This window comes from Columba livia, chromosome 1 (genome assembly GCF_036013475.1).
Source record: "Columba livia isolate bColLiv1 breed racing homer chromosome 1, bColLiv1.pat.W.v2, whole genome shotgun sequence".
Lineage (NCBI taxonomy): Eukaryota > Metazoa > Chordata > Aves > Columbiformes > Columbidae > Columba > Columba livia.
This window is the reverse complement of record NC_088602.1, coordinates 91,415,845-91,441,966: the sequence shown is the minus strand read 5'-3', so window position 1 is coordinate 91,441,966 and position 26,122 is coordinate 91,415,845. Positions and strand designations below refer to the sequence as shown.

Genomic DNA, 26,122 nt, shown 5'->3' with positions numbered 1-26,122 from the left:
GCGGCCTTCTAGTCACTCTGGTACAAAACTTCATCTTCATGAGAACATGAGCATCCCTATATTGTTTACCAAATTTGGTACAGAAAGACACTTCCCTGGAGGCAGCAAATTTAGCTGAACAGCAATGTAAGGTTAGGGGGGAAAAAAAAATAAGTTATTGTCTCTACAATTAATAACAGCTGTGATCATCAGGAGAGAGAGCACTGTAACAGTTGAATGGATCCATCGCTCTTTCTGAGGCACGTTTCCTTTTCTGCATTTCTCTCAACTGGCACAATTAAATCAGGTCATCCAAAACAAACAGCAGGGTTGTGTCACCGTCCAAATGCGACAGCAGGATTGTGTCACTTTTAGGCATCAACCCAGCACACTGCCTGGGCTACAGGCACTTTGGGTCACTATTTGTTGTTCAGAATCTCTTTGTTTGTATTTGTTTCATTAATCAAGATGTCAGTTGTCAATCCTAAGATTATTTTTTTTTAGAATATCTAATATGGGAGGTAGAGGCTGTGCCTGGAATACAACACACCTCAAAGTCCTGGTCCCATGCGTGGTAGGGGACTACTCGCTACCTTCTTTCCGGCCAGCACATGAGGAGATTCCCTTCCCTTGGAAAGCAGGACACAGGGATTGCTGGAGCACAACCACAGCTTGTCCCAGCATGGATGGAGTCAGGTCATGGCTGCATGTGCAGCTACTGAGAAACCAGAAGACTTGTGAGTTTTGGGGTTTCTTACCCTAAGGATACAGAATCCTACACAGGCCCCATAAAAATCCTTAGACAACGTGAGGTTTTAAAACTGATTTTTTTTTTCTCTTTGTTTTCTGAGTTGTTGGGTGATATGGGGGGGGGAAGGGGTGTAATTAGCAATGACAGTCAGTTCTTCAAGTGTTATTCTGCAATGACCAGGACTATGGGTTTCCTCTGTCTTTATTTCAAAATAATAAATGTGAATCTTTAAAACAATAGGAAACTTTACAGAAAATGCCAACTATTGTGAGGATTGCCTAAATTAGAAAAATTTGGCAATACTGCAGAGCTCAAACAACATCTCTGCGCCTCTGTGTGAAAGCCTCACTAGGAGCTTTCCCATTTATCCAAGACACACACTCATAAGCATTGTATTGGGTGCTCTGCATACAAAATAATCTACAAGATGTTACAGACAGGCTCAGAAGTTAAGCCTGAATCATACTGCAATAAACAGATCCCATTGATTTGAAGGCCAGAACGTATCATCCCACTCAACTGCCTGCATAACCCAGACTACTCACTCTTTGTAACTTTTTTACTGAGACTCAAAAGACCAATGCAGATTTCAAGCGTAATCCTTTCTTCCAGAATTAGCCAAATTAGTCACAGCACTCACTGTGTTGACAAAGAACTTCAACTAAAAAAAACACAGCACCAGAAAAACACACAAAACACTGAGGCTGAGCAACTGAACAAAACTTTAATCTTTACTGATCACTTCTTCTTGCAAAGGGGGACTGATAACTGTAATGACAATGACAGACAAAAATAGCTGGCCTAAGGAAGTAAAGGTTGTAAACAGATACCACTTTGTGTGAAATAAAGTTCTTAAAATGTTATGGTTTTTATACTCAACATTTGCCCCCGGCGTTATTGCTTTGAATAGCAACAGTAATGGCAGCAGTGAACCTGAAGGTATGAAAATCTGGTTTTTCCTCTTAAAAACAGTGAAAAACTGGGAACATAGAAAGTTTCGGTTTAAAAAAATATGACTACAAAAAGCCTGGACGTGGTCAGTGAAGTGATGTGTTACATCTCCAGTGCATGGCACAAGACACTACAGGGTACTCAGATTTGCTGGATTCATTCCTTATGGTGAAAGACACTAACACAAGGCCTTAAGGCCCTTTTTTAGTTGTCAGCATCAGTGTAAAAAAGAAATGTGTATATTCTGTCCAGTCTCACTGTACTGGCATGAACCCCACCATATGGAAGCATCAAGGAGAAGAGCATTTCAAGCCGTGAGTCTAATGCCTAGCACACATTAAATGCAATCTCAGTGTTGACTGATGTAATGTGTTTTTGGCAAGACAGCAGCTTTGCAATGTAATATTTTTAGAGTCTGAAGCTGAGTAGCACACAGACTATGAGGATACTCAGAATTGGGCCTTTATATACCCAGTAATATTAGTTCCTGTGCGTCGTTCAATCTAGCTTAATTAGCACAGCAATTTGCTTGCTCATTTTAAAGACATAAAAATCCATTTTAGATCAAAATAGATGGAAATAGCACACATATTGTTATGGGAGTCCCAGAAGGCTAATCCATTTGATAAATCTACATCATCTCCCACAGTTTTATGAAGAACTGTGCCAAGAGACATTAAAAATACACAAGGAAGACTTGCAAGTCTGAAGGAAGAGATCTCATGCGGTAATAACAGAATTGTTGATAAACCCTATTAGAAACACCATTAGGAGCATCAATCTGATATTTATCGACATTTGGGATCCAGCTGCAGTACTTCCCCCGCAATATTTTCTCCATTGGTTTGCGAAGGAAGAATTGAAGAGAAACAAACCCCTAAATTTCCCCCCGCACCCCCTCTGCCATACCCTCCACTGGTCTTCAGAAGCAGTTGTGCCACAGACCGTACAGGTCAGGGTCACGGCTTTCAGAATTCTCTTCAGTCTCTTACCTCGGCTGCTGCAAGTCCTCTCTGTGACACATCTTTTTTAGAATTAGTAATTGTGACAGAGGGCAAAATGTCATCCAGGAAAGACACTGTTCCTAAAATTTTCAGCATTATGTTTCTAGCCCCATAATTTTATGCTTTTTCATCCAAATGCCTTGTAGGCATACTGTTTGAGTCATTCTAGACAGGCTTCCTCTTACAGTCTTCTATCAGTAAAAAATACCCTTAGGCAGAAGCACTGTTTATTCTGCTCACTGTTCAGAAGTCAGCGTAACAGTTTCACTCAGCAGATGCCCATAAAAATCCATACCTGCTTAACATATGCTGTCTTGCATAGTCACTAATTTGATTTAATTTCCCTCCATAACCTTTTTTATTTCAGTATGCCTTTTTCCACTATTCCTCTCAACACTCCTATGAGTGACTGCTACCCTACTAACTTCATCCTCTTGCTTGTACTGCAGGAGATGGCATGAAAGGCTGGTTTGCCAAGCAACGACAATAATTTTTGCATAATCCCTGTATTTTTTTATATTGTCTAAACTTTTTTGACAAGGGGATAGATGTTTGCTTGGAAAACCTAGTGGTAATGTAGTTTCACTAATAAGCTAGCGACCATAAAAAATGTTCCAATTTCCAAATGTCTGGTTTGGTTTCAGAGCATCCAAAACTGTTGCTTTTCTTAGAATCAAACATTGCGAGTTTTCAGTCGCCCGTTTCTAAAGGGGACAAAGCTTATGAGATCATCATCTGCCATTGCTTTACTCAATAACTTTTAAACTCCATGGCCAGTTTCAAACCTGAGGGGCACAGGACTCAAAGAAATAAAGTTCCTACAAGCTTCATGAAAACTGAAGCCTGAGCAAACAGACTGAAATAAGAACTATCACTTCCAACTCAATCCCTTACTAATGCTAAAAGTCAAGGGGCTGCTGAAGGGACAGCATACATTTACTGGGGAGTTAATCAGCCTGCTGCTAATGGAGCAATTTGTTTTCACTGGCCTTAATGACAGATGAAGGATTAAGCCTTCAATAAGAACATGCTTAAGTTAAAAGTGAAAGTGCTTTCGGGACAGTTTGGCAACCAAAGCAGGCATCAGTAATGAAGACCTCAATCAGGTCTTCCATGAACTGTTTTATGAACATGTGTGCTTTACTAAGGAAAGTGTTTTATTTCTTCCCTCATAGTCATGCCTCATGGATTGTAACTTGCATTGTGACCTTCTTACTCAACCTAAGTCTCACTGTCTGCTAAATCTGAGGGTCAAATTAAGCAAGAGCTTGGTTACACTTAAGCCAGAGAAGGGACTCAGGTAACCAGCAGATAATTTAGCCTAAGAACACACTCAAACACTAGTATGTGAACAGGGTTTATTCAGTGAGTAGCAGCATACACAAGAAAGCAAGTCATAGACATTTTTTAGAAAAACAAAACCAAGACATCACGAAGAAAGCACAGATCTCCTGTGGCTTTTTGGTTATGCCAAATGGTCATTGTTTCTCCAGGAAACACATAACCTCTTGCTATCCATGCCACTCAGCTCACACTTGCAGTTATGTGTATTAATTTTTTCCAGAATGTGAAAATCCATGAATCCTGCACTCACAGACCAGCTGCCTATTCTCTCTCTCATATCCTTCCAAAGATATTCTCTGTTTCCTCCAGATATACAGTTTCATACTGCCTTGCGTTGTCTCCCAAGAGATGCTTATTTTCATTGTATCCCAATGGCTGAGAGAACCTTATGCACTTCCTTTTTCTCGCTCACTTTCTCTTTTCATTTCCTTCTTCCCTTCTTGTGTTAGGAAGAGGCAAACTACTACTGATCCCCGAAGACTTTTTGTCTGTAGTAAACTCCATGCTATGGCCAGCTACACTTCCCTCAGCTATTCCACAAAGCCATAGGGGCAAACATTTGTCCTGGGACTTAATACGGAACTGTTACTGTAGAAAAGGAAGACTTTCTCTCTCCTATCCCAAGATGCTGATAAGAGGTACAACACCATTAAGAGAGACTGTGAGGCTCTTTTCTGCCCTTGCCAGAAAATCCTTCTTTTGACTGGAGACAAGAGTAGCCTCTTCTAGTGCCATGAAGAAGAAATAACAAGAGAAAGGCTCAGCAGGTGGCAACTGCTTCTGGAGAAAAAACAAGTGAATCATTATGTCCAAGAGACACTAAAGTTATAATCTTCCCAAAGACTGCAAGTAGGAGAACCCTGGGGACTAGAGAAAAATATTTCTTCTTGGATTTATTAACTTGAACCCCCATGCAAACTTTGAGACAGGGGAGCTTGTTCATTGCCAGCCCTTCAGAAAACAAAAAGATGGGGTTTGATTTTATAAGCAGAACTCTGACTCAAACTCTACATTTTTTGTATTCCCATTTATATTTGACACTCAAAAAAACAGATAAATTAGAGATAAGGGAACTTGCCAACTGAATCACTGAGTCCATCCTCTGGCAGCTCACAGATCTACAGTGTTAGGATGGCTCATAGCACAGCGGGTCCAAGTCAGAAAAGTCAAAAACCCCATCCTTACCCTCACAGTCTGATGATTTTCTTTACAACATTTCATCTTCCTCAACTCAGCTCTAGCCTGAGGAAATGAAAAGTCCAAAATTGCAAAACAACTCTGAAAAATTAATGCTTGTTTTATCTTCCAAGTATAAATATAATGAAGAAAAATAAACAGTTATTTGTGGGCTGAAACCCCTATCCAAAGCCCAGTGAAATCCTTGGGAATCCTTCCAGTGACCTCCATAGGCTTTCAATCGGTTCTTATGTTATGAGTGATGTTTTAAAATTAATTCTAAATTAAGAGCCAAACATCACTGGTATTTAATTTGTTGCCAGAAGCCACACAATAGACCTTTGAAACAAAACTCTTAAAATGCACAGAAATTCAGACTAAATGACTCACCAATGCTGAAAAATAAGCCACAATCACCCCTCCTTCTGCTCTTTAGCCCCCTTTAAGACACTATTTTCTCTGTGTTTGGTAATGTATCAAAATATTTCAGTTTTAATTGTAGGTTATAGTTGGCAGATGACAGAATTCTGATAACTGCTAACTGGTCAGACAGTGCTTTCTCTGTCTGGGGACACTTCCATCAAAATCTGAGTATTTATTTGGAACAAGTCTGTAGCCCCTTTCTCTAATAAACCTGAGACTGTCTGGAAGCTCAATCTTACTAAGAAGGGTATCAGCAGCAGACAGAATAGGAAGGCAGGGGGAGCTAATCCCTGCCATTTATTTTGAATAAAAATAATGTATGATGTATCAGGTGCCAGCAGTCTGCACAGTGAGAACAAAAGGAGTCCCTGCCCTAAAGGTGCAGTAAGAATCTGCAAGACAGACTCAAACATGTTGGTCTCTGAGCAGTGGCCCTCAGAAAGTCATGTTTCCTTCAGGTCTGGTTCTCATGCTTGAATTTCCTAACGTCTGTTGTAGGGGTAGAAGCATCACACTATGTTTTAACTCACTTCGGGGGAAGCTTCTGGAGCAGCATCCTTTTTTGGGGATGGTCACAAAATGTGCAGGAACTTAATACAACCAAAGATTTTGCTTCTCTAACAAGGATGATTAAATCTCATCAGTGGATCTAACAGAAAATCTTAGGCAAAATCCACATCTAAAATGGGATTTCATAAGCTACAGTTCGTCAGGAAAGCAGCGAGAACTGCAGCAACAAGTCTGAAACTAAACCTTGAATCTCAGCACCATGATCTAAACTAAAAATCTCACTTCTGACACACACTTCTTTGTTCCACAGAACAAATCCCAAATCCAAACCCATTCCATTTTGAGAAACTTTAAACCAGACTACTTTGAACTTTAATTCCCATCTTACTGAAGTGAAACATGTTTCTAAAATGAAATGTTTTTCTTTAAACAAAGCAACCAAAACTTGCATTTGACATTTACAAAGCAGTATCAAGAAGATGCATCACTGACATCACTCCTTTTAGCACCTCTTTAAATATCCTGGTCGAAGGACAAGCTCCACTTGCCATGGTGAGTCAACAGAACCGACTCAGGAAAATTTATACAGGATTTTATGTGACCAACACAAAACCAACAAAAAACCCTCTGCATCATTGTGGTCGGTCATTATTGATCCTGCCACCTTATTACAAACAAAGCATTTGTTCCAAGCATTGGTTTGCTTTCCTTTTGCCTGGGGGAATCTGGGAGGGGTGAATGCCACAGAACTTAATGGAAACTTTTAATGCAGAACGGCCACAAGATCAGATTATATTTCTTGGGTGAACTGGTTTGTTCTTTCATTAGATCCATTTGTTTTCTATTGTTGGGTCAGAAGATCAAGTCTATGGATTTAAAGCAATGCCTAATTCTGTCTGAACTGCTCTGGAAAAAGAAAGAAAAGTTGACACCAGCAGACAAAGATGAAAAGCTTCTACCTAAGCAGCGGCTGCTTTTTCTGTTCACATCCAGAAAGTCATTCTTCAGCCCAGTTATGCAATCACACAGTTACTTCATTTTTTGATCTTCGGTTACAGCCACATTTCTTGAAAGCTGCCCAGAAAACCTGGCTGGGACTCAGGTAAAGAGAGTGAGATTGATGAAGTGAGCAAAGGAGGCCAGCTCCAGCTGAGAGCCTAAGCTCAAAGTAGCACGGAGAAAAGACGAAGAGGAGGAAGAAAGCAGTACAGAAAAAGGCGAAAGGGTGTTCCTCAGTGTTGCCAGGGAGAAGGACTTTCTCCCAGAAGAGAACAGGTCGCTTTTGCCAGCAAGAAGGGCAGGGGGATGAGACGAGGGAGCAGTGGCTCCTGCTGTTGGGAAGGTACACGCTCCTGAGCAAATGTCACCAGCCCCAGCAAAACCAACCCTCCCTCAGCAGCAGTGGTATCAGACCATTGGGCTTTCTATTGCACCAATATAAGCACAGGATATAAGTTTGCTGGTCTTGCCAGCTCCTTATTTTGCCTGGTTTGGGAAACAGTCCTTGAACAGAGAGGAGCTGTGAGGAAATAACTGTCATGTGGCCCTGATTTCTTGAAAAATGTGTCCCTCTTCACTTCTGACAGCCTCCTGGGAGCACAGAGTATTTAGGATTCAGGCTCCCAAAGATGAGAGAATCAGCAAAATTCACAGCAGTGTTCATTCTTCTGGACTGGCACCTGATCTGAAATGTGAAAGCTGCAAGTAATCACTGGGAAAAACAATGTGAGGATAGAGCTTTGTCAAGTAGGAATGAAACTGTGGACATGAATAATTATTTTGGTGAAAAGGTATTTTAGATGTCTTTTGAAGAGCAGGCATGGGGAAAAGAAAATTCTCTAGCTGTAGGATCAAACCAACATGCATGAAGATGTAAAGAAAGAACTGTGGATTAAATCTCTCTTCTTCCAGACCCTCAGTTTGCAGTTTCAAATTTGGGCATACATGCTTGGATTCCACCTTAAAAAATTAATCACACACAGAACTGCAAACCTCAGGGTAAACCTCCACTTTCAATAACCAATGCAATTACTAAATATGTTCTTCGTTGCCACCAAACTGCTAGAAAAGAATAGCTTATACAGATCTTTAAGTATCATGTGTATTGACCTCAAATATCTCCTGGAGAAACTAATTTCACTTAGTGACACTAAGTCCTCCTCACAGAATTTGATTTAGAACTCTGCTGCTGGAGTCTTGTTTCAGAACATTTTTCTCCCTATAAAACACCAGTTCACATACCAGTTCATGAAATGTTAGTGCATGGTGAAGAAATGTCTCTCTCTCAAAAAAACCCAACACCCACCAACAAAGAAACCTTTTCATAGTTAAAACCCAGACTGAGAAACATATGAGAACAAGAACCTGCAGCTGTATGTCCTGTAAGGGCAAGAGTAATAACAAGACCACAATGGCAACTGACCTGCAATACCCAAATTAAGAGTTTCTACTTGCAGCCAGAGCCACCAACCTCTCTCTTACAAAAAAGGGAGGAATAAGTACTGTAATAGTTTCACTGCTTCTGTTCTGTGAAGTGATCCATAAAAAATAACCACAGTTTTCTAAATGGGGAAATAAATACAAGTCAAACATTAAAAAAAAACGAAAAAAAAATAACCCTTCACTATCCGCATGCACTGTTCCTTGCTCCCCTTTCCAAAACATCAAACAAGTCCCAAGAGGGGTCATCACCGCCTTGTTACAAGCAGCAGTTAGGTCTTGTGATTAACAAATAGACTCTGGGCGGGTTAGAATTGCTAGCACAATTTAATATACACATTAGGAGAACAACAAAGATGCCACATGCAGTTGTTGCAATCTGACAGCAGGCTGGGAAGTGCTAAGAAAAAGCTGTCAGAATTGGGGGGGGTGGGCAAGGGGAGAAGGAGAGAGGAACAGAGTTTGGGCTGCTGAGGTAGAGATCTGATGCTGGAAGCACACAGAGTGGAAAAAGCCATGAGCCAAGAAAGCATGCACCTGATAATCTGAGTATAAAAGCCTGAAGTCTGTGAAAAGGAGGAAAAGGTTAAGCCACTGGACTTCCAGTTGTCTGTGCACTCCTAAATTCCCAGTGTCAGGTCAAATTGTGCTGAGCACACTAACGGTCCAGATCTCAGTTCCTTTTGCCATCACAAAGAAACCTGTAACCTGCTGCCTGGAAGCTTTACCCTCAGAAGGGCAGAGTTAGACCTGACCCTTTCTGTAAAAGTGAAAGAAGCGCAGGTGGCGGGTTAAAGCCGCGGGAAGCAGCTCCCCGCTCCTCATCCCTCGGGATAATCCCCCAGGAGCTGCCCGCACCTTGGCAGCTGCTGGGCGCTGCCCCTTTAAACGGGGCAGATTTGTTTTCGTGTAAATTCAGCAGAGCTTAGGAAAAGCAAGTCACTGTTCCTGCTGAGGGAGGGTGCAAAGAAAGAAATTCAACAACTTTTAGAAGCTCAGCTTGAAGCTGCTGTTATGGAGCTTGTTTTAATTCTTCAACAGGTATTAGACTGAGGATGGCACTGCAGGATGCCCTGTTACGTCTGACAGTTCCTGGCCCACTGCACCTACTTCTGAAGTAGCTAAAAACTTCTCTGTGTGCTCTGAATACCCTTTTTTAAAAGGCTGGCATAACATTTTGGACTTTTCTGTCATTCTGGATTACATCTCCATGTTAAAAGTAAAAAGAAAATGGGAGCATAATTTGTTCAGGCTTGGAAACTTCCCAGTCTGGCAAGAATTTTGGAATCTGATTTTCTTTTCTACATCTTATTTACTAAATCGTCCACATGACATTTTTAATGCTGATCTCTGAGGTGAGACAGATTTTACGTTGGTCATTCTACCTATTCAGAAAGTTCAGTACACAATGAAATACTGAATACAGCTGCACTTCTGAAATGTATCTTGGATAACCTTATCTAAATAACTTCATTTGAAATGTGAATAGACTTTTGTGAGAGGAACTTTGCTAGATAAACTGGAGGGATATTTTTTAACTCTGCGGCTATTTGAAAGGAAAAATTTGAACATTTACTTTATTTTCTTGTGGAGAACTACTACATGATTCCAAAACTAACATCTACAAGCCAGCAGTCAAGCCAAAAAAACACCGAAGAATGAGATAACAAGCATTTCAAAGCCTTTACATGTAGAAAATAATCTAATAGAAGAAAGGTAGTTTATCCAAGTATATAATTCTGGTCTTTATATTTGGAGGTTGCTTATTTAGAAATGTTCAGGCTTACAGAGCTGGACACAATAATAACATCATAAACTGTATTTTATGTATTTTATGTATCTATGGTTGAGAAAATAGTTTCTGCAGAAACTATATAGTTTCTGCATTTTGAACTGTATTAACATGAACTATATTAATATGCATAACAATACTTTTGGACTATTAATTATATACTAACACTGTTCCGGTGCACTCAACTGACTTTTGGTAAGTTCTCCTCTCTTCATTAAGGGTAAGGTTTGTTTTTTGCCCTAGAGGCAGTTCCTTAAGCTTGCAACTGCCAAGAATATGCTGTGCTTATTGTGAAATACATAAAGGAGAGAAACTGCTCTTCTAAATCATTTTCTAACAGCAGTGAGATGTCCTGGAGCACAAGGAAAGTTACAGAAGTGCAGTTTTCTCAATCAGAAAAGAAAAATTGCTTCTCTGTTCTGCTGGAAACAAGGACATCTTTCCAATTTCTACAGTCGTAACATTTTGCAATGAGACAGCACCCCTGCAGAGATCACATACGTGATTACTGAATGACAACTAGTCCCTCGGCTCGCTTCAAAGCGACTCTCACCATCGCAGCGCTACCAGCCAAAACGCTCTCCCAGCAGAGAGAAGCGCAGCGTTTGTTTGCTACCGGAGTTAGGGACGGCTTACTCGGAGCCCGACTCCAAGTCTCCAGGAGAAAGTGGGAACATTTCCAGGGACTTCCACGCACTTCGCGTCAGGCCCTGGCCGATTCACGCGTGGCTTTCCCACCGCGCAGCTCAGAAGAAACCGACACTCCGAGTCCTCACGTCCCTTCCCACCTGACCCCTCTGGAAGTCCTTCACCCCTCTCTTCCTTCCTCCCTCCTTCACACGGTACCGCGGCTCCGGCACATCTGAATCATCCGACCCTGCTCCCCTGGGTCCAGGCCCGTGTCCGGGCCCCGGGACACGCCGTGCCTGGAGCTCGCCCGTCCAATACGCAGCTTCCCGAGCTGTTTCGGGCGGGGTCCGCCAGCCAGCCGGGGAGCGCAGGAGGCAGGTGGCCCCGGCACCTCATACCCGTGCCCGGCCGGGGGTGCCGGGGTGCGACGGCCGCTCCCCGCTCCGGCGGCGTCACGGAGGGGAGGCAGCCGGCAGCGCCGCCAGACCCCTGGCGCAGGTGCCTTACTCCTGCCTCGGCGGCCGCCGCCAAACCCCGCAGCCGCCACGGCAGAGCCCCGAGCCCTAAGGCCGCGACCCTCAGCCCCGGGCACCACGTCCCGGCCCTCCCCCCGCTGCCGCCGGCCCGCCCCGTACCTGAGAAATCGGCGAGCGCCGCTACCTCCGCGCTACACACGAGGATCAGGCAGGAGAGGAGGCGGAGGAGCCGCCCGGGCTCTACCTGTCTCCGGCGTAGGTGCTGCCCCGCAACCCCGTCCCTCATGGTGCGGGAGAGGGCAGCTCCGGGGCGGGGGGGCAAACCCGTCTCCTCACATGATGGAGCTGGCCCCGGCTGGCGGCGCTGCCACCCCCGGCCCGCCGGGCACCCTCCACCGCGGGGCAGCGCCGGCTGCCCCGGGACAGCGCTGGCGGCGGGGCGCGGGAGGAGGAGGAGGGCGGAGCAGCCCTGCCCGAGGCCGAGGCCGCAGCGCAGCCGCCCCCCGCCGCGGCGGGAGTGGGTCCCGGTCGGCGTGGGGTCCCGGGAGACGCGTCGCCGCCGCTGCGGGGGAGCCCGCGGGGGCGGTGGGGCAGGGAAGCGACTCCTCGGCGGCGCCGTGCCTGGCACTGCCCTCAACGCGCATCGTGCGGGCCGGGCTGACTCAGACCCGGCTGCACCTCGCCCGCCCTCCCCCGGCTCTCTCCACCCCTCTCCGGGCAGTTCGAGGTCCCGGCACCTCCCTCTTGGCTAAGGGGCGTCGTTTCGCCTTCACACCCTGTGCGGAGGGCTTTGTGTTCAACTTATTTTCCCCCCCCCCTCATTCTGCTTGGCAATGGATAGAGGGGTGTCACGGACTTAAGACACACACCCTGACTCATGTGACAATATTTTCCCTGCTTGTATTATTCCCAATACAGATGCAAGATGCTCTACATCACTCCCTGTCCCCTGCAGCACAATTTCCCTGCCTCCCCTCCTTCAGACCTTCTTCTTCAGACCCTGCCAAATCTAACGCTCCAGCCCAGCCTCCTGTCTTCAGACGCTGTCTCACAGGTCTCTGGGGAAAGCCAAGCTGACAGCTATGCCCGGCAGAATCCCTGCATGGGAGATTTCACTGGGCAAACAGCTGTGTTAAGAAATGGCCCTGACTCTTCCATGTTGCAAAAGAAACTTTCCCTTTCTCCGTTTCCTCATGTTGTTGCCTGACAACACCTTATCACAGCCCTTAGCTTTAAGACTTGTGTAGTTCAGCATAGCTGAGTTTGAAGTGTGTAGGCTTGCTGAAAGCTTTCATTGCAAAGTGAGAAAACATCTTGACGTGAGTTTGAGAGAGTTCAGGTTGTTCCCTGAAGTCTTTTGTAAGGCTGAAAAGTAAACCAGTGGAAAGTTCAAACAAATTGTTGTTACAACCTGCTAAGCCACCATCAAATATAATTTGAATCTCCTTTTAAGGTATAGTGGACTAAAGGAAATAAATCAGGACACTAATTTCCTAGTTCCTGTAAGAGCTGCCCTTGGGAAAGAGAGCCTAGAAGCAACACTGGAAACAGGGCATAAAAGCATCTTCTGCCTTGGGGATGTGCTCGAGTATAAAGTGTGTAGGCAAGAACATCAAGTTGTTTACATCCTGTCATGCATGTTCACACTGATCTTTCTCCTGAAAAAAAAAACATGAATAGGTGAGAGATGACGGAACCAAACTAATTCTGTTAAATCCGTTCCTCTCCTCCTTCTCCAACTGAAGTTGGATCCTGTCCAGGTTTGAATTTCCAAACTTTGGCACCTCTTTCTGGAGGTTACACTGAACTTTGACCAGCTTGAACTTCATGTTTGAATATGAGTCCACTTTCTTTCCTCACCCTCTCCCTCTTCACACACAGAACAACAACTAGGTAACACACATAGTATAGCCATGTTTCCCTAGTCCTGGGCAGATAAGAGCAAACCAGGTTTAACATGAACCTGCCTGAGGTCAGGGACGTTGCATCGAGTTTTACTGAATTCAGATAACTGGGATCAAAGATGCCGAAAAAACAGGATAAAATAGAATAGCTCTGAAGCATCTGCAGCTGCAAACAAGCATGCCAGGTGTGTGAAGCTCTTCCTTCTGGCTGCTTCAGATAAGGACAGTGTTTGCCTCTGAACTGAACCAGTTGCCCTGTGCCTTCCAACTGTGGTACTGGAAGGAGACTTGTGGGAGTCTCCTGCCTACTCCTCTAAATTTTTCCCTTGATATTGCCATACCTGGTCATTTAATCTGACACTTCCTGCACTCGATCTGAGAGGTCAGTTCCACCCAAGGTAGAAATTAATGCCAGGGGAATGTTATAAGTGGCATAGATTTTTACCCATCCATAAAAGAAGCATTTGAGGACCACACATGGATCTTCTAGAAAGGTGTTTAGATGACTACAGTGAACTTACTTGTCTACCTGCCATGTCTACCGTAACTACATATCTACAGTAGCTTCAAGTGAGTGCAGTCAGATGATCTATGGCTTCAGGATGCCAGAGCCTCAGTCCCTGTACAGTTCCTGGAGACAGTTCTCATATTCAGGCCACCTGCTATAGCTCTAACAGGAGGTGTTTCACCTCCTTCTCTGTGAATTGCTCCTTAATTCCTGGAGCATAGATGTCAACAACGGCAACTGTTGTATGTGACTCTGAGTAGACAGTGGAACTGTGACAAGTGCACAAACAATGCAGAAGAACATATAGAATGTCAAAAATCACTGAAAAATATCATGTACTCATGCTTGAAAGTCTTTGAATCGGAAGATCCTGCGCGGCCGTTTGCCTGATGAGAACTTGTGAATCTTCTCTTTCCAGTGAGACAACACGGCTTTTTCTAGCCCTGTGGTGCTGTAAGGAAAAAAACATCCCAGTAGTGCAGGAATGAGCCTGGTATGTTTTTGGCACTGTGCAGGTATAACCCAAAGGCAAAGGCAGTCTTCAAGTGCAATGACTAAACTTGGAGAGGTTCAAAATCTTGTAGGTAACCTCCAGGGAGGTGAAGCAGTGAGGGTTGAATAACAACACAAGAGGCTGCTGGGTGCTGCTATATGTAGATGTCTGCCTTTTAGGGAAGCCTCCCTGTGGAGGGGTGCAATTTCTGGACATTGTAGCCAACAGGAATTGAAGACATGTTTTCAGTAAAATGGCACTGCCATTTCTCCGCCCACCCTCTCTGGATGGAAGCTACTTTGCTATTCAACGTGAATCTAAAATCTGTAATGCTTTTGGTAATCCCTGCTGTCCTCAGCAGTGTAAACCACAAAGGTAGGAAGGAAGAAAGCATTATTTATCCAGATGTACAGAATGTGTTTCTTTGCCATAGCCTTGAAAGCAACTTCTACAAGCTGGCAATATTCAGTCGTTGGAAGACAATTTAACTAATCCAGACACGTTCAGCATGTAAAATTCCAGAATCTCTCAGCCTTGGCCTTTCCTTATAAGTAACAGGAGTGAGATTCATTTTTTCCTGAAAGAAAAAATGAAAGCCTGTAAGTTCGAATGCAGACTAGATATCATGTCTGTTTCAAACAGTTTCTTTTCAACTTGGGGACAAAAGAAATCATTTCACAGTGTCAAAAATGCAGGAACTGTGTTGTGGCATGGAAGCTTTTCAGGAGCAAAGCCAAAATCTGAGCTCTTAATTTCTTTTTTCTCCATATTATTCATTTTTCTCTGAACTTTAGCCAAATTGCCAATTTGAAACTCGTATCATGGCTTAGTGTATGGAAATTCTAATAAAATTGGTGCTGTCAGTTAGGAAATGAACAAACAATGTAAAATAATAGAAGACAGTTGAGTTAGATGGCTTAAAATTTTCTATTAGTAAAAAAAAATCACAAGATCTATAGCACCATAACAAAAATTATCAGAAATAGACAATCTCAGAAATAATTTTTCACATACATATACACATCTACCCACTATACCTCCTACTGCTTTTTCTTACTCTTTTCTCTCCCATAAATTTATATGTCATTTTTATTTTCTCGTCCCAGAATAAAGTTTCCAAGAAGTTCACTAATGTTCTCTTTGGCTTTTGAGGGTTAAAAAAAATCTAAGTAGAAAACCCCAGGCTTTTCCCACATTTTAAAATGCTTTATATTCCTACATTGTGACACAGATGAAATCCACACGACAGTTCAAACAAGCAGGCTGCTATCCTCTCTCTGTTTCTATGGAAATGAGTGCCAGACCAGTTAAAACAAAGCACATGCTTTACAGTAATCACTATATGGTGATTATTTAAAATAACATAGCACATTTTTCCTGATTCAACCTCTATTTCTATGGATACAAGAATGAAAATAGTGGTAGAGAAGCCTCTTTTGTATTTTTTCAATCCTAAATGTGATTTGGATGCTGTAAGTTCTCACAGAGTGCTACAGATTTTAAGTTCTAACAAGATCTTCAAGTGTGCAATAATTTGAACTTGAGAGGAGCAATTCTGCAAGCTGTAGTTAGGAAACATTCTCAGACATCTCAGTAGAAGTTTGAATGAATACAGAGCACAGTACTTCACCCAGCAGGTTTAGAAGGAGGGGAAATATTTCCTAATTTCTGCCATTTTTTGACTCACTTCAGAGAAAGCATAATTAGCTTACAAGTTTTGAGTTTTGTGGTCATAAGCTGCTTCCTGCATAGTCAGCTCTTGGCTGAACTAATTATAATGCCATAGAGACCCTGACCACTTCACAAAAAAGAAGTAAGATGGAACACATCAAGTTTGTGAAACCAATCTCCTCATGTTTCATCCCATCTAAATGAAATCTCATTCCAGCATCCTCCCCACACACAGCAAAGGCCACTGCTCCTCACATTCCTGAATCACAGAATCACAGAATTGACTGGGTTGGAAAAGACCTCGGAGATCATCAAGTCCAACTCTAGTCCATTTACTAGATCATGGCACTAAATGCCATGTCCAATGTCAGTTTAAAAACCTCCAGGAACAGTGAGTCCTCCACCTCCCTGGGCAGGCCATTCCAATGCCTGACCACTCTCTCTGTAAAGAATTTCTTTCTAATATCCAGCCTAAATTTCCCCTGGCAGAGTTTAAGCCCATGCCCCCTTGTCCTATTGCTAACTGCCCGGGAGAAGAGACCAATCCCCACCTGGCTAAACTTCCCTTCAGGTAGTTATAGAGAGTGATGAGGTCACCTCTAAGCCTCCTCTTCTCTAGACTAAACAAGCCCAGCTCCCTCAGCCTCTCCCCATAGGTCTTGTGTTCAAGTCCCTTCACCAGTCGTGTTGCTCTTACCAGTCTTACTGGTACCTCTCCTGTATACGGATTATTTCTTCTAGCAGTACACCTGGGCACTTGTATAGACATGAAGTAAGAGCCTGTGGCGGATGCACACAGCAGATTTAAGACATCTAAACACTGTTCTACAGCAAGAAGAACCCTAAATCACCCCCTTCGCAACAGAGGCATGCCCCATTTTGCAGAGCTTAATGCTGCAAACAAGAGAAAAAAAAGACCGAAGGTGGAGGAAGAACAAATGCACTGAGAAAAAAAGGTCCTGGATTTGTTGTTCTTGACCTCTTGTCTTCCTTAGCATATAAGTCATCCCTGGTCACTTCCTGACATGAATCCTCCAAGACGGACTAGAAAAGACCATGTGTCTTACCTCGCAGTTTAGGAAGGACATTAGGACAGAGCTTCTGGGTGGACCACAGTCTTGGAAATCAGCCTGTTTACTTGTGAAAGTGACTCACTATGGGTTTACTCTTTCTCCTTAAGTATGTATTTAGGATAAGATTTTCCAAAATGCCTAATGATTTTGTGTACTCGAAATTCAAGACAGCAGCTTTTTAAAGCCACAGAATCAATGTCAAAGCACTGAAAAAGTGGTGGGTTTTCCAAAAGCCTTGTGAAATCAGTTCTCAAGGTCTCTCAGGTTAGGCATGCAAACCCAGTAGTTCCAGAAAAAAGAGTAGCCTGTATCAATATCTGATCAATGAGAGTGAGTAGTTTTGAGATCCAGCCTCACACTAATTCAATCTGAGCACCTCAAGATTAGGAGCAAATAACAGAATTTGAAATTAATATTGCATTGTTTCTAAATGCTTGCTTTTCCTTTCCAGGGCATAAGGGTTCCATGGTAAATTCTGAAGAGATGTTTAATGACTACGTTAAACTAACTCAAGCTTGACGATTATTGAAGATTATTCTGTATATAGAAGGTAGGAAGGATTTCAGTATGCATGGAAGATACTCTTTTTCTGCCTCTGGATGTAACTATCCCATAGTGCCAAAGGGTCTGTACGTTGAAGGGTTTATTCATTTTATCGCAAGCAAATACCCATAGCTGCTGTCAGTTCATACCTCCTTTAGCTCTTCCCAGCCTGCTGACTGACCTTCCTGCTCTTCTGTCCTCCTCCCTTCTTTTCTAATCTTTCCACCCATCTTCAGCATCTGGGCAAGCAGCCTGATTCCCGACTCATACCACGCTCTGGCTCAAAACCCTGGTGCTAATGCATGTTAATACTGCTGACGCCACAGGCGAGTTGGGTCCTTTGATATCGATAAGGCTCTGGTGTAATGCTGGGAAGATAAACTGTCATTAGTCAGGTTTTTAAATGCACTCCTTGAGCTATTCAGAGAAGTGCTGCTCCAGCTGAAGTAACTAAGAGGCTGGAGGAGGAGGAGTGATTTTATTTTTCATGATGCAGAACAAAAAAAGCTGTGGTTTTACTAAATTGCCGAACTACTTACATCAGAGAGGCATCAGCATTGCAGGGCAGTTTCACTGAGTTCTTGCCTCAGCCCAGCCCACCCACTCAGTTCCTGAGTCTATATACCATTCCTGTGCATCACCCAGAACTCTTGTTTCTAAATTTCTGGAATTCAAGCTTTGCAATGTTAATTTCTCCAAGTGTGTGAGCTGGCACTGGGCTGCTCAGAGTGAGGGTGGTGGGAGTATGGCACAGGACATGTGATGAGGAAGAAGTGATAGTGCTGGGCTGTGTTGGGAATATTCCCTTCTTGTGAGGCTATGTTGAAGAAGTGGCCCTGGCTCTTAGTCCGTCTCTTGGCAGCATCCACCCTTTCTCCCTCTGTGATCCCATGTGTCAGGTGTCAAAGGCTGGAAACTGGAAAGATCTGATGAACAGATATATGTCACACAGGAACTTGAAATTTTGGAAAAAGCTGAAGGAAACTTTTCTATTCTGTAAACCATGAAAGAACTCTGAGAACAAAGATGTGTTTTTTTATTATATTCAGTCCCTCTGAATGCTTTCTATAATTAATTTAAACATCAAATGAAAAATTCATTATAAGAAACTACTGCATTTCTTACATGCTGTGGCCCAAAGTTAGTGTGGAGCAGATCACAGATCATATACGGCCACCAAATGGTACCACCACTAAGAGCACTACTGGTGCAGTGGTACTGTAGCTGCCAGGGGCTCTGCTAAACCAAACATCAGTAGTTTTAAAGGTCAAGTCTGAGCCGGGCTTAGAATCAGATGTATAGCTCAGTTTAGGTATGGGTCTGTGAGTGGCCCTACTCATAGGGATAGTCATTTAACTGTAGCGTGAGGTTGCAGGCCAGGAGATCAGGCTGAGCTTAGCAAGAGTCACCAGGGCATGGTTAGGAAATTATACAAGTTCATATCAACAGACTTAAGTTTGAGGGCTGGTGTAGCCAGTGTTGCTGAGCTGCAGCTAAAGGCCAGAGACAGGGGCTGTGTGAGGGTTTGTGGCTGAAACCAGAAAACAGTCTTTGATTAAGGTATTAGGTAAGGACTGGCCTAATCTGCCAAAACAGATTTTGTCTTCAGGGTTGCATGAGTGAGGATCCTAGAGCTAGGGATAATAATTAAGTTTGGGAGACAAATTAGGCAGGACGGCAGGGCTGGGACTTGTTACTCTACATATGGTTCAAGCTAGCAAAGGCTTCAAAGGTCAGATGATGGCTGATACAGGAAAGGGTCACTTAGCTTTATTACTTTTGTGTCTGGAACTGTTTTTTGAAGGAAGGCAAGAGCTAAATTTCATGAGAAGGACTGAGAATTATTTTTCAGACTAGCAAATGCCAAAAGGGGTAATGTGCATCTTGGAAATTATTATATGTTCATCTGGCAAGAATCACAGAACTATCTTTCAATTTACTGAAAGCCGGGCATCTTAGAGATTAATTCTTGACTCATTCACTGCTTACATCTGTTGAACATGTAGGCACAACAGAGTGGATGAACTTTAAGCTTGATCTCTCATTCTTCGATTGTGCCTCCATGAATGGAGCTGGCCAAAAAACAGACTTGGGGGAGAAAAACTGTCATAGATATAACAGAGAAAGAAAAGGACACAGGCTTCAAAGTACACTACAGCAAGAACATGGAAATAATCCGGTTTGAAGTGAAATTAACAGTCTTCCTCACCATCCCTGTTAAAGCCTATGACAGCTACTCAGGCAGCAAGAGGAGATAATAAGTTAATTTAAAGTTGAAATTAAAATAATTTTCATTAGCACTTTGCAGTAATATTTTTATACTAGATATTCTATGAAATATGGTGTGATAATAGTGATCGGGCTTGTAACTCTGATAACTATGACTTTTACCTGGAAGATATCAATATGGATGCTTTAAGCTTCTTAAAAGCTGTGCTAAATAAGTATTTGCTCAGCTCTACTAGCTCTAGCCTTCATTTTCATCACCTCAAAACTAAAACAACTGTCTCTTGAGAATGATATTTACTTTCCATATTATGTGCCGCCCAACTTCTGGAAAACTTTAAGGTTGAGACAAAGGATTCCCATCATCCAGAACAACCCACCAGTAATGTTTTATGGAAGAACTGAACAGAATTTAGTAAGAGAACTGAATTGTGCCTTCGCATAGAATTTGCTATACTATGGTGAATTCCAAATGAAACTGCTATCAAAGCAAGCAGAAAAATAGTTGAAATCTACTGAGTTATAATTAAGTATTTCTAAAAATATCATCAAGCAGTAGTAGAGTTTGGAGTATGATGTAACTAGCATCATTAAGATGCTTTTTAGCCTTGTTTTTCTACAGTACTTTTAAAAAGCCCTTGTAGCTAGTATCTAGCAATTAATATTTTCATATTTCCTTTCTGTCTCAGGTACTCCTTTTATTTTACCCTTTTCTGCATTCTAACTTCACCTTCGTTTATTTTACCCACCATCTGTTCTCAAAACATCATAGCATGTTCCATCAGCAATAAAGCATTTGTTCATCCTGAAACCTAGAACAGCTGTTAATGTTGCCCTCTTCTGGATCACTTCTTTAAACAGGATTTTGTTAAAAAAACAGTTTTAACAAAAACTCATGTCAGGAAAAACATAAAACCATTAATACCACTTTTATTTATTACTTGTAAATAAGAATAAGAATCTGGTTTTGATAGATCTCTAACTTGATTTTCATTTTCTCTTACTGACACAACAATCTCCTTTATCTTCTGCTACTGTTTCAACTATTGGCATTTCATATCAGTTTATCAGAACAAGACTTTTTCCATTCCTCCTTATCACTCTGCTTCTCCTGGAATAACTCTTGCTGAAAGCAAAACCTCTGGTTTCAGTTTAAGTCTAGAGAACAATATATTTGGCCACCTTGAGTAAAGTGTTTCACAAGCTGACAGGCAACCTGTACCCTTGTATAGCATCTCATTATTTGTTTGTAATTTTTAGTGTTTATATAAGGTGTTTTAACCGGACAGATTTTAAAATGTAATGGAAACACAGCCCGTTAACTGGAAATCAGTTTAAGACTATTGCTTTTGCAAACTAACAATCATTTTACTTTTCCCCTAGTATCTCAAGAACTTCTCTCCTCTCTCTGCTACCCCATGCTTTCCCCTTCCACTCTAAAATCTGTGTCTTCTTGGTTCAGGACTGCATGGGACTGTGAAACTGTGATGTCTGTGGAGACAAAAGCCTGCTTGGCTTTGGGAGCACTGATGGATGAGAGACTGTTGCAGGGTGCTGGAGGTCTGCTTTTGAAATCTTCCTACCCCAGAAGCTTTCACCCCTCAGCAGTACCAGTGAGGACCATGTGGATGCACTTCAAATGAGGTGATCAAAGCATTCCAAAGCGGCAGGAAAGAAAAATAGTGATAACTATTTTTAATGCTCTTTGTCAACTTGGGCACTGATAGTGCTGACAACCAAACGCATACTCACACTGCTGTGTGATCTGCTCTAGGTGAGCCTACTTTAGCAGGTGGGTTGGACTAGATGATTCTGGGCTCCCCAGTTTAAGAAGGACAAGGAGTTACTAGAGGGAGTACAGCGGCAACTATGAAGATGATGAGGGGCCTGGAGCACCTTTCTTATGAGAAGAAACTGAGAGAGCTGGGTCTGTTCAGCCTGGAGAAGAGAAGGCTGAGAGGGGATCTCATCGATGTTTATAAATATCTCAAGGGTGGGTGTCAAGAGGATGGGACCAGACTCCTTTCAGTGATGCCCAATGATAGGATGAGGGGCAATGGGCACAGACTGAAGCACAGGAGGTTCCACCTAAACATGAGGAGAAGCTTCTTTACTTTGAAGGTGCCAGAGCACTGGAACCAGCTGCTCAAAGAGGTTGTGGAGTTTCCTTCTCTGGAGACATTCAAAACTCGCCTGGACATATTCCTGTGTGATCTGCTCTGGGTGAACCTGCTTTAGCAGGTGAGTTGGACTAGATGATCAGCAGAGGTCCCTTGCAACCCCAACCATTCTGTGGTTCTCCGACGCAAAGTGTAGTTTATGCTTATGCACACACATGTACAAAGCACCTTTGTGTTTCACCCCAGGGACCAGTTGCCCCACTGGAAGGGCGGCTGTCTGGCATGCAATAACGGTAGGCACAGGGTAGGTTTGGGCAACGAAATGTCAACTGAGATGTGTGACAGGGACATGTCCATCACCAGAAACAAGCAGCCAGGTCTTACATGCACATCACCAGGCCCGTGCCAGCGGAGGGGGATGCCACAGTCGTGGTGTTTTCCAACGTGGCATTTTCCTCCTGGCAAGCTCCGAAGGGGAGGCCGGAGGGGTCACAGGGCAGTGCTGCTGGCGAGGGGGCTCTGTACGAACCGCAAGGCAGCTGGGGCAGAGGCGGGAGGAGCAGCAGCGCTGGGAAACGCTATGGACAGAGATGGGCCTGGGAGGGGCAGGGGCTGTAAATGCTGCCCCTGCATGGCACAGACCGCTGGCTGAACTTGCAGCGGAGGAACTTTAGAAGTTTGGATTTCTTCTCCACTTCATGCAGGCAATCACCTTTTACAATCCTTTATGCTCACCTGAAGAATACAGACAGCATCACCTGCCAAACATGTTGGGAGAGGCAGGAGGGTATTAGCTATTCTTCAGAATGCTGTGAAACTAAAACTTGCTGTGCAATGCTGCTTTGCAGTTGCATGATGGTAGAGAAAGTTCGTGAGGTTCAAAACTGATTGAGAAGGAAGGAGCAGCATAGGGGTTTTGAACTCCCATTTATTTTCTTTGTTCCCTTGGGGCAGATGTGTGCATTTACCTGCCTGTTTTGCTCAGTAATGCTTTTTCTGAATAGTTTAAAATACCTCTGACTTCCTTGAGAGGAATTGCTTTGGAATATGTGCAACTCATTCCCAGTAGTGACTCCACATTCCAGACTACACCTAGGAGCTCTTTGGTTGAGCAAAACCCCCGGTCATGGTTTAACCACAGCTAGCAGTCAAAACCATGATAGCCGCTCATTCACCCCCCACCTCTCCCCGCTCCTAAGTATAGGAAATAACCGAAAGCAAAGGAAGAAACCGTGGACTGAGCTAAAAACCGTTTAATAAAGTAACAAAATACTACTACTAAATACAAAATTTAAAAAAATCTATAAAATAAGCGATTCAGCGGGGGAACTCTACGCTGCGGCCGGCCCTCGGCTCCTCAGAGCGGCAGACGCACGAACCCGCCGCTCCCCCGGGCCGGCCGCGGAAGCGAAGCGGCTGCTGCCGCTGCTTCCTGCCGGGGCGCGGCGCCGCCGCCACGGCCGCTTCCGGGGCGGCCTCCGCGGGGCGGGGGCAGTGGCAGCAGCATGGCGGTGAAGCGGCGCGGCGTGCCCGCGGCCGGCCCGCCGGCGGCCAAGCGAGCCTGCCGTGAGGAGGAAAAAGAGAAGAAGGAGGAGGAGTTCAACGGTGCCCGCTTCAAGGCGCTGCTGCGGGACCCCACCACCGCCGGGAAGGGTGAGGGGCCTGGGGGGTGCGGTGAGGTAAAGGCGTGCTCCGCTGGCGCGGCGGGCTGGAGCGGCTCCCCGAGGAGCCCGGGGAATGCGTGATGATGATGATGATGATGATGATGATGATGATGATGATGATGATGGCGATGGCTGTTGCTGTCCCGTGGGTACATGCTGCTCCTCTGGGCCCCGAGCCTGGGCAGGGGGCAGCTCGTAGCGTGTGACACGTGAGGCGGTGGCTCTGAGGTGACACTCCGGCCTCGCAGGTCTAGAGACCTTCGTCTCCGTTGCAAAGACGCTGCCGTCGCCTGAGATATATGATGTCGTGGAGGGATACGTAAAAATTTCCATGGAGTGTGCTGAGATCTTCAAACTTCTGGACGGGGAGAGGAAACCTGACAGTGAAGTAAGTGGGACGTGTTACACAGGGCGTTTCAAAAAGATTCACCCAGTTTGGAATCGCTATATCTCCACAACCGCAAAGCTGTGACAGTCTGTTCAACTAGTGGAGGGAACATTGAGCATTTGTAAAAAGGTTACTAAAGCTTGGTAGCTCATTAAACGATTCATTAATTTTTGTGTAATTGTAACATGTTGGGTCCATCTTTCTGAAACACCCTGTAGTTTAATGACTGGCACCATGCATCGAGGCTGGGAGAGGAACCACTGAAGAAATGCTTTGCAGCATAAATAACTGATAATTTGGGGTGGGCTTTGCTGTGTATGTTGTTTGTGTTTGTTTGTTTGTTAGTTTGTTTGTTTTCCTTGAAGTCGCAGTGGCAGAAGCACTGATCAAGTGGGAAATAATGTCCTTTTCAGTGCAAGGATGTTTCTGGATTTAATGATACACGCAACTGGAAGTCCTGCCAAAATCAAGCTGTTAAAGGTTCTTTAAATGTTATCAGAAGGCCATTTCAAAAGTAAGGAGGTCAACAGACGCAGTTAGGCAAACAGAAAAATAGTCCAGTGGAAGTAATTGTTTTTAGATAACTAGACACCTCCCTGATACATCTGTATTTCTAGGAAGCCACTGGTAAAGTTGACCTCACTTTTCATATCTGAGCTGGACACAGTTTTTCCTCATCAGAATATGATGAATGAACTAAAGAATTTAAAAATGCTTTTCACTGTGAATACTGTGGCATTATTAGCTTAAATCTGCTTATAACATAAAATTGGACAGTGTTCTTTTCAACCTCCACTTGTCGGTCTTTGTGTTAAATGATCATTTTTGTCTGTGTTATGACAAATTGTGTCATGTTCAGTGACGTGCTTTCTTCAAGATCCTTTTACTACTAGAGACTAATACTTGAATACAGTCCCAGTGCTGTGTGGACTCTGCACTCATCTAGGAGTTAACTGCAAGACTGGAGCAGCTCAGATGGTTTTCTTGAACATCTTTCATTATGCAGGTGCTAGCAGTTGTGTCATAAAGCATCAGTTCATTCGCCTTAGGCCTTAGCCTCCAGCTTGAAAAGGGCCTTTGAGATCCATCAGCCTGTTCTGAGAATTGTGCTGCAGTCTGTGTTTGCACCCCCAGAAGCTGTTGTGCACATGCAGACAAGTCATGCGTATAGGTCTCAATTCGCATTTGAGGAGGAACCCTTTTTGACATTCAGTTTATTTGTCCAGGCCTTTAGTCAGCATGTTGTCTTGGACTTTCAGTTGAACTTATCCTGTCATACTACTGAATTTCATGAGTTTAGCAACTGAAAAAAAAAAATGAGAAGTTGACTTGCCTCCTGTGGTTCTCTGGTCTTTCATATAGTATCTGTATAGGGGCTTCCTTGAAAATTCACTCTCTAAGAACTAATCCGATAGAAAAGGAAGTGTTGATTTGGAAGAGAATTCAGAAGTTAACTTTGACTTAATATGTGGAAGCTTTCCTCTTGTGATGGGGTTACTCTTTTTTAAATGGTGTTTGTTACTGTTTGCTCCACTAATAATTTCAAGCTGTGCCTGCTATTGGCAGATATTAACATATTCCTATGTCTTACAGATGATATTAATCTTTCAAGCATTAGAGGCCATTTTACTGAGGACAGCCAGTGACCTCTCCCATTTTTCTGTTGTGGGAATGAACATAGTCAAAAAGTTGATTCATTCCTACATGAGATTGGTCTATGCTGCTTTATATTCTGAAAATCACAGGTAAGTTTTCTTTGTACTGTTGCAGAGAATCTCTGTCAGTTGCTCTGAATTGATCCTGAGGAGCTGTCTGGGTCTTGCACATTTGTCTAACATGTTGCAAAATTCAGCTTGACATTTTGCCTAGTTATCCACCTTTATGTAGTGATACTCTTCCACATTTCATAAAATAGTTGCACTTGGAAGTCTTTGCAAGGTGGAAGCTCTGATATGATACACAATCTAATGCTATATGATACTTTCCCGAGGCTGTTAGTTTTTGTTGGTTATGCCTGTCCTAGTGGGAGGTAAGGTGGATGGTATCTTGAGTCCTGT

The 26,122-nt window shown here is 43.6% G+C and overlaps 2 protein-coding genes across 4 annotated transcripts in view; one reads left to right on the top strand and one right to left on the bottom strand.

The window, feature by feature from the left end:
* The window catches only part of EVA1C (eva-1 homolog C), a 41,086-nt gene extending 28,905 nt beyond the window's left edge, over positions 1 to 12,181 (bottom strand). Inside the window, exon 1 of one of the 3 annotated variants that reach the window (XM_065066428.1) lies at positions 11,635 to 12,181. In XM_065066428.1, the coding sequence (XP_064922500.1) occupies positions 11,635 to 11,761 (127 nt within the window). In that variant the 5' untranslated portion in view covers positions 11,762 to 12,181. Of the gene's footprint in view, positions 1 to 8,560; positions 10,400 to 11,634 lie in introns of those variants that run through there. The other 2 variants (XM_065066412.1, XM_065066420.1) reach the window with 2 other exon arrangements.
* An 11,301-nt stretch (positions 12,182 to 23,482) lies between these two features.
* The window catches only part of URB1 (URB1 ribosome biogenesis homolog), a 55,681-nt gene continuing 53,041 nt past the window's right edge, over positions 23,483 to 26,122 (top strand). Inside the window, 3 exon segments of the mRNA XM_065066387.1 lie at positions 23,483 to 23,666; positions 23,926 to 24,065; positions 25,659 to 25,810. Of these exon segments, the coding sequence (XP_064922459.1) occupies positions 23,519 to 23,666; positions 23,926 to 24,065; positions 25,659 to 25,810 (440 nt within the window). The 5' untranslated portion in view covers positions 23,483 to 23,518.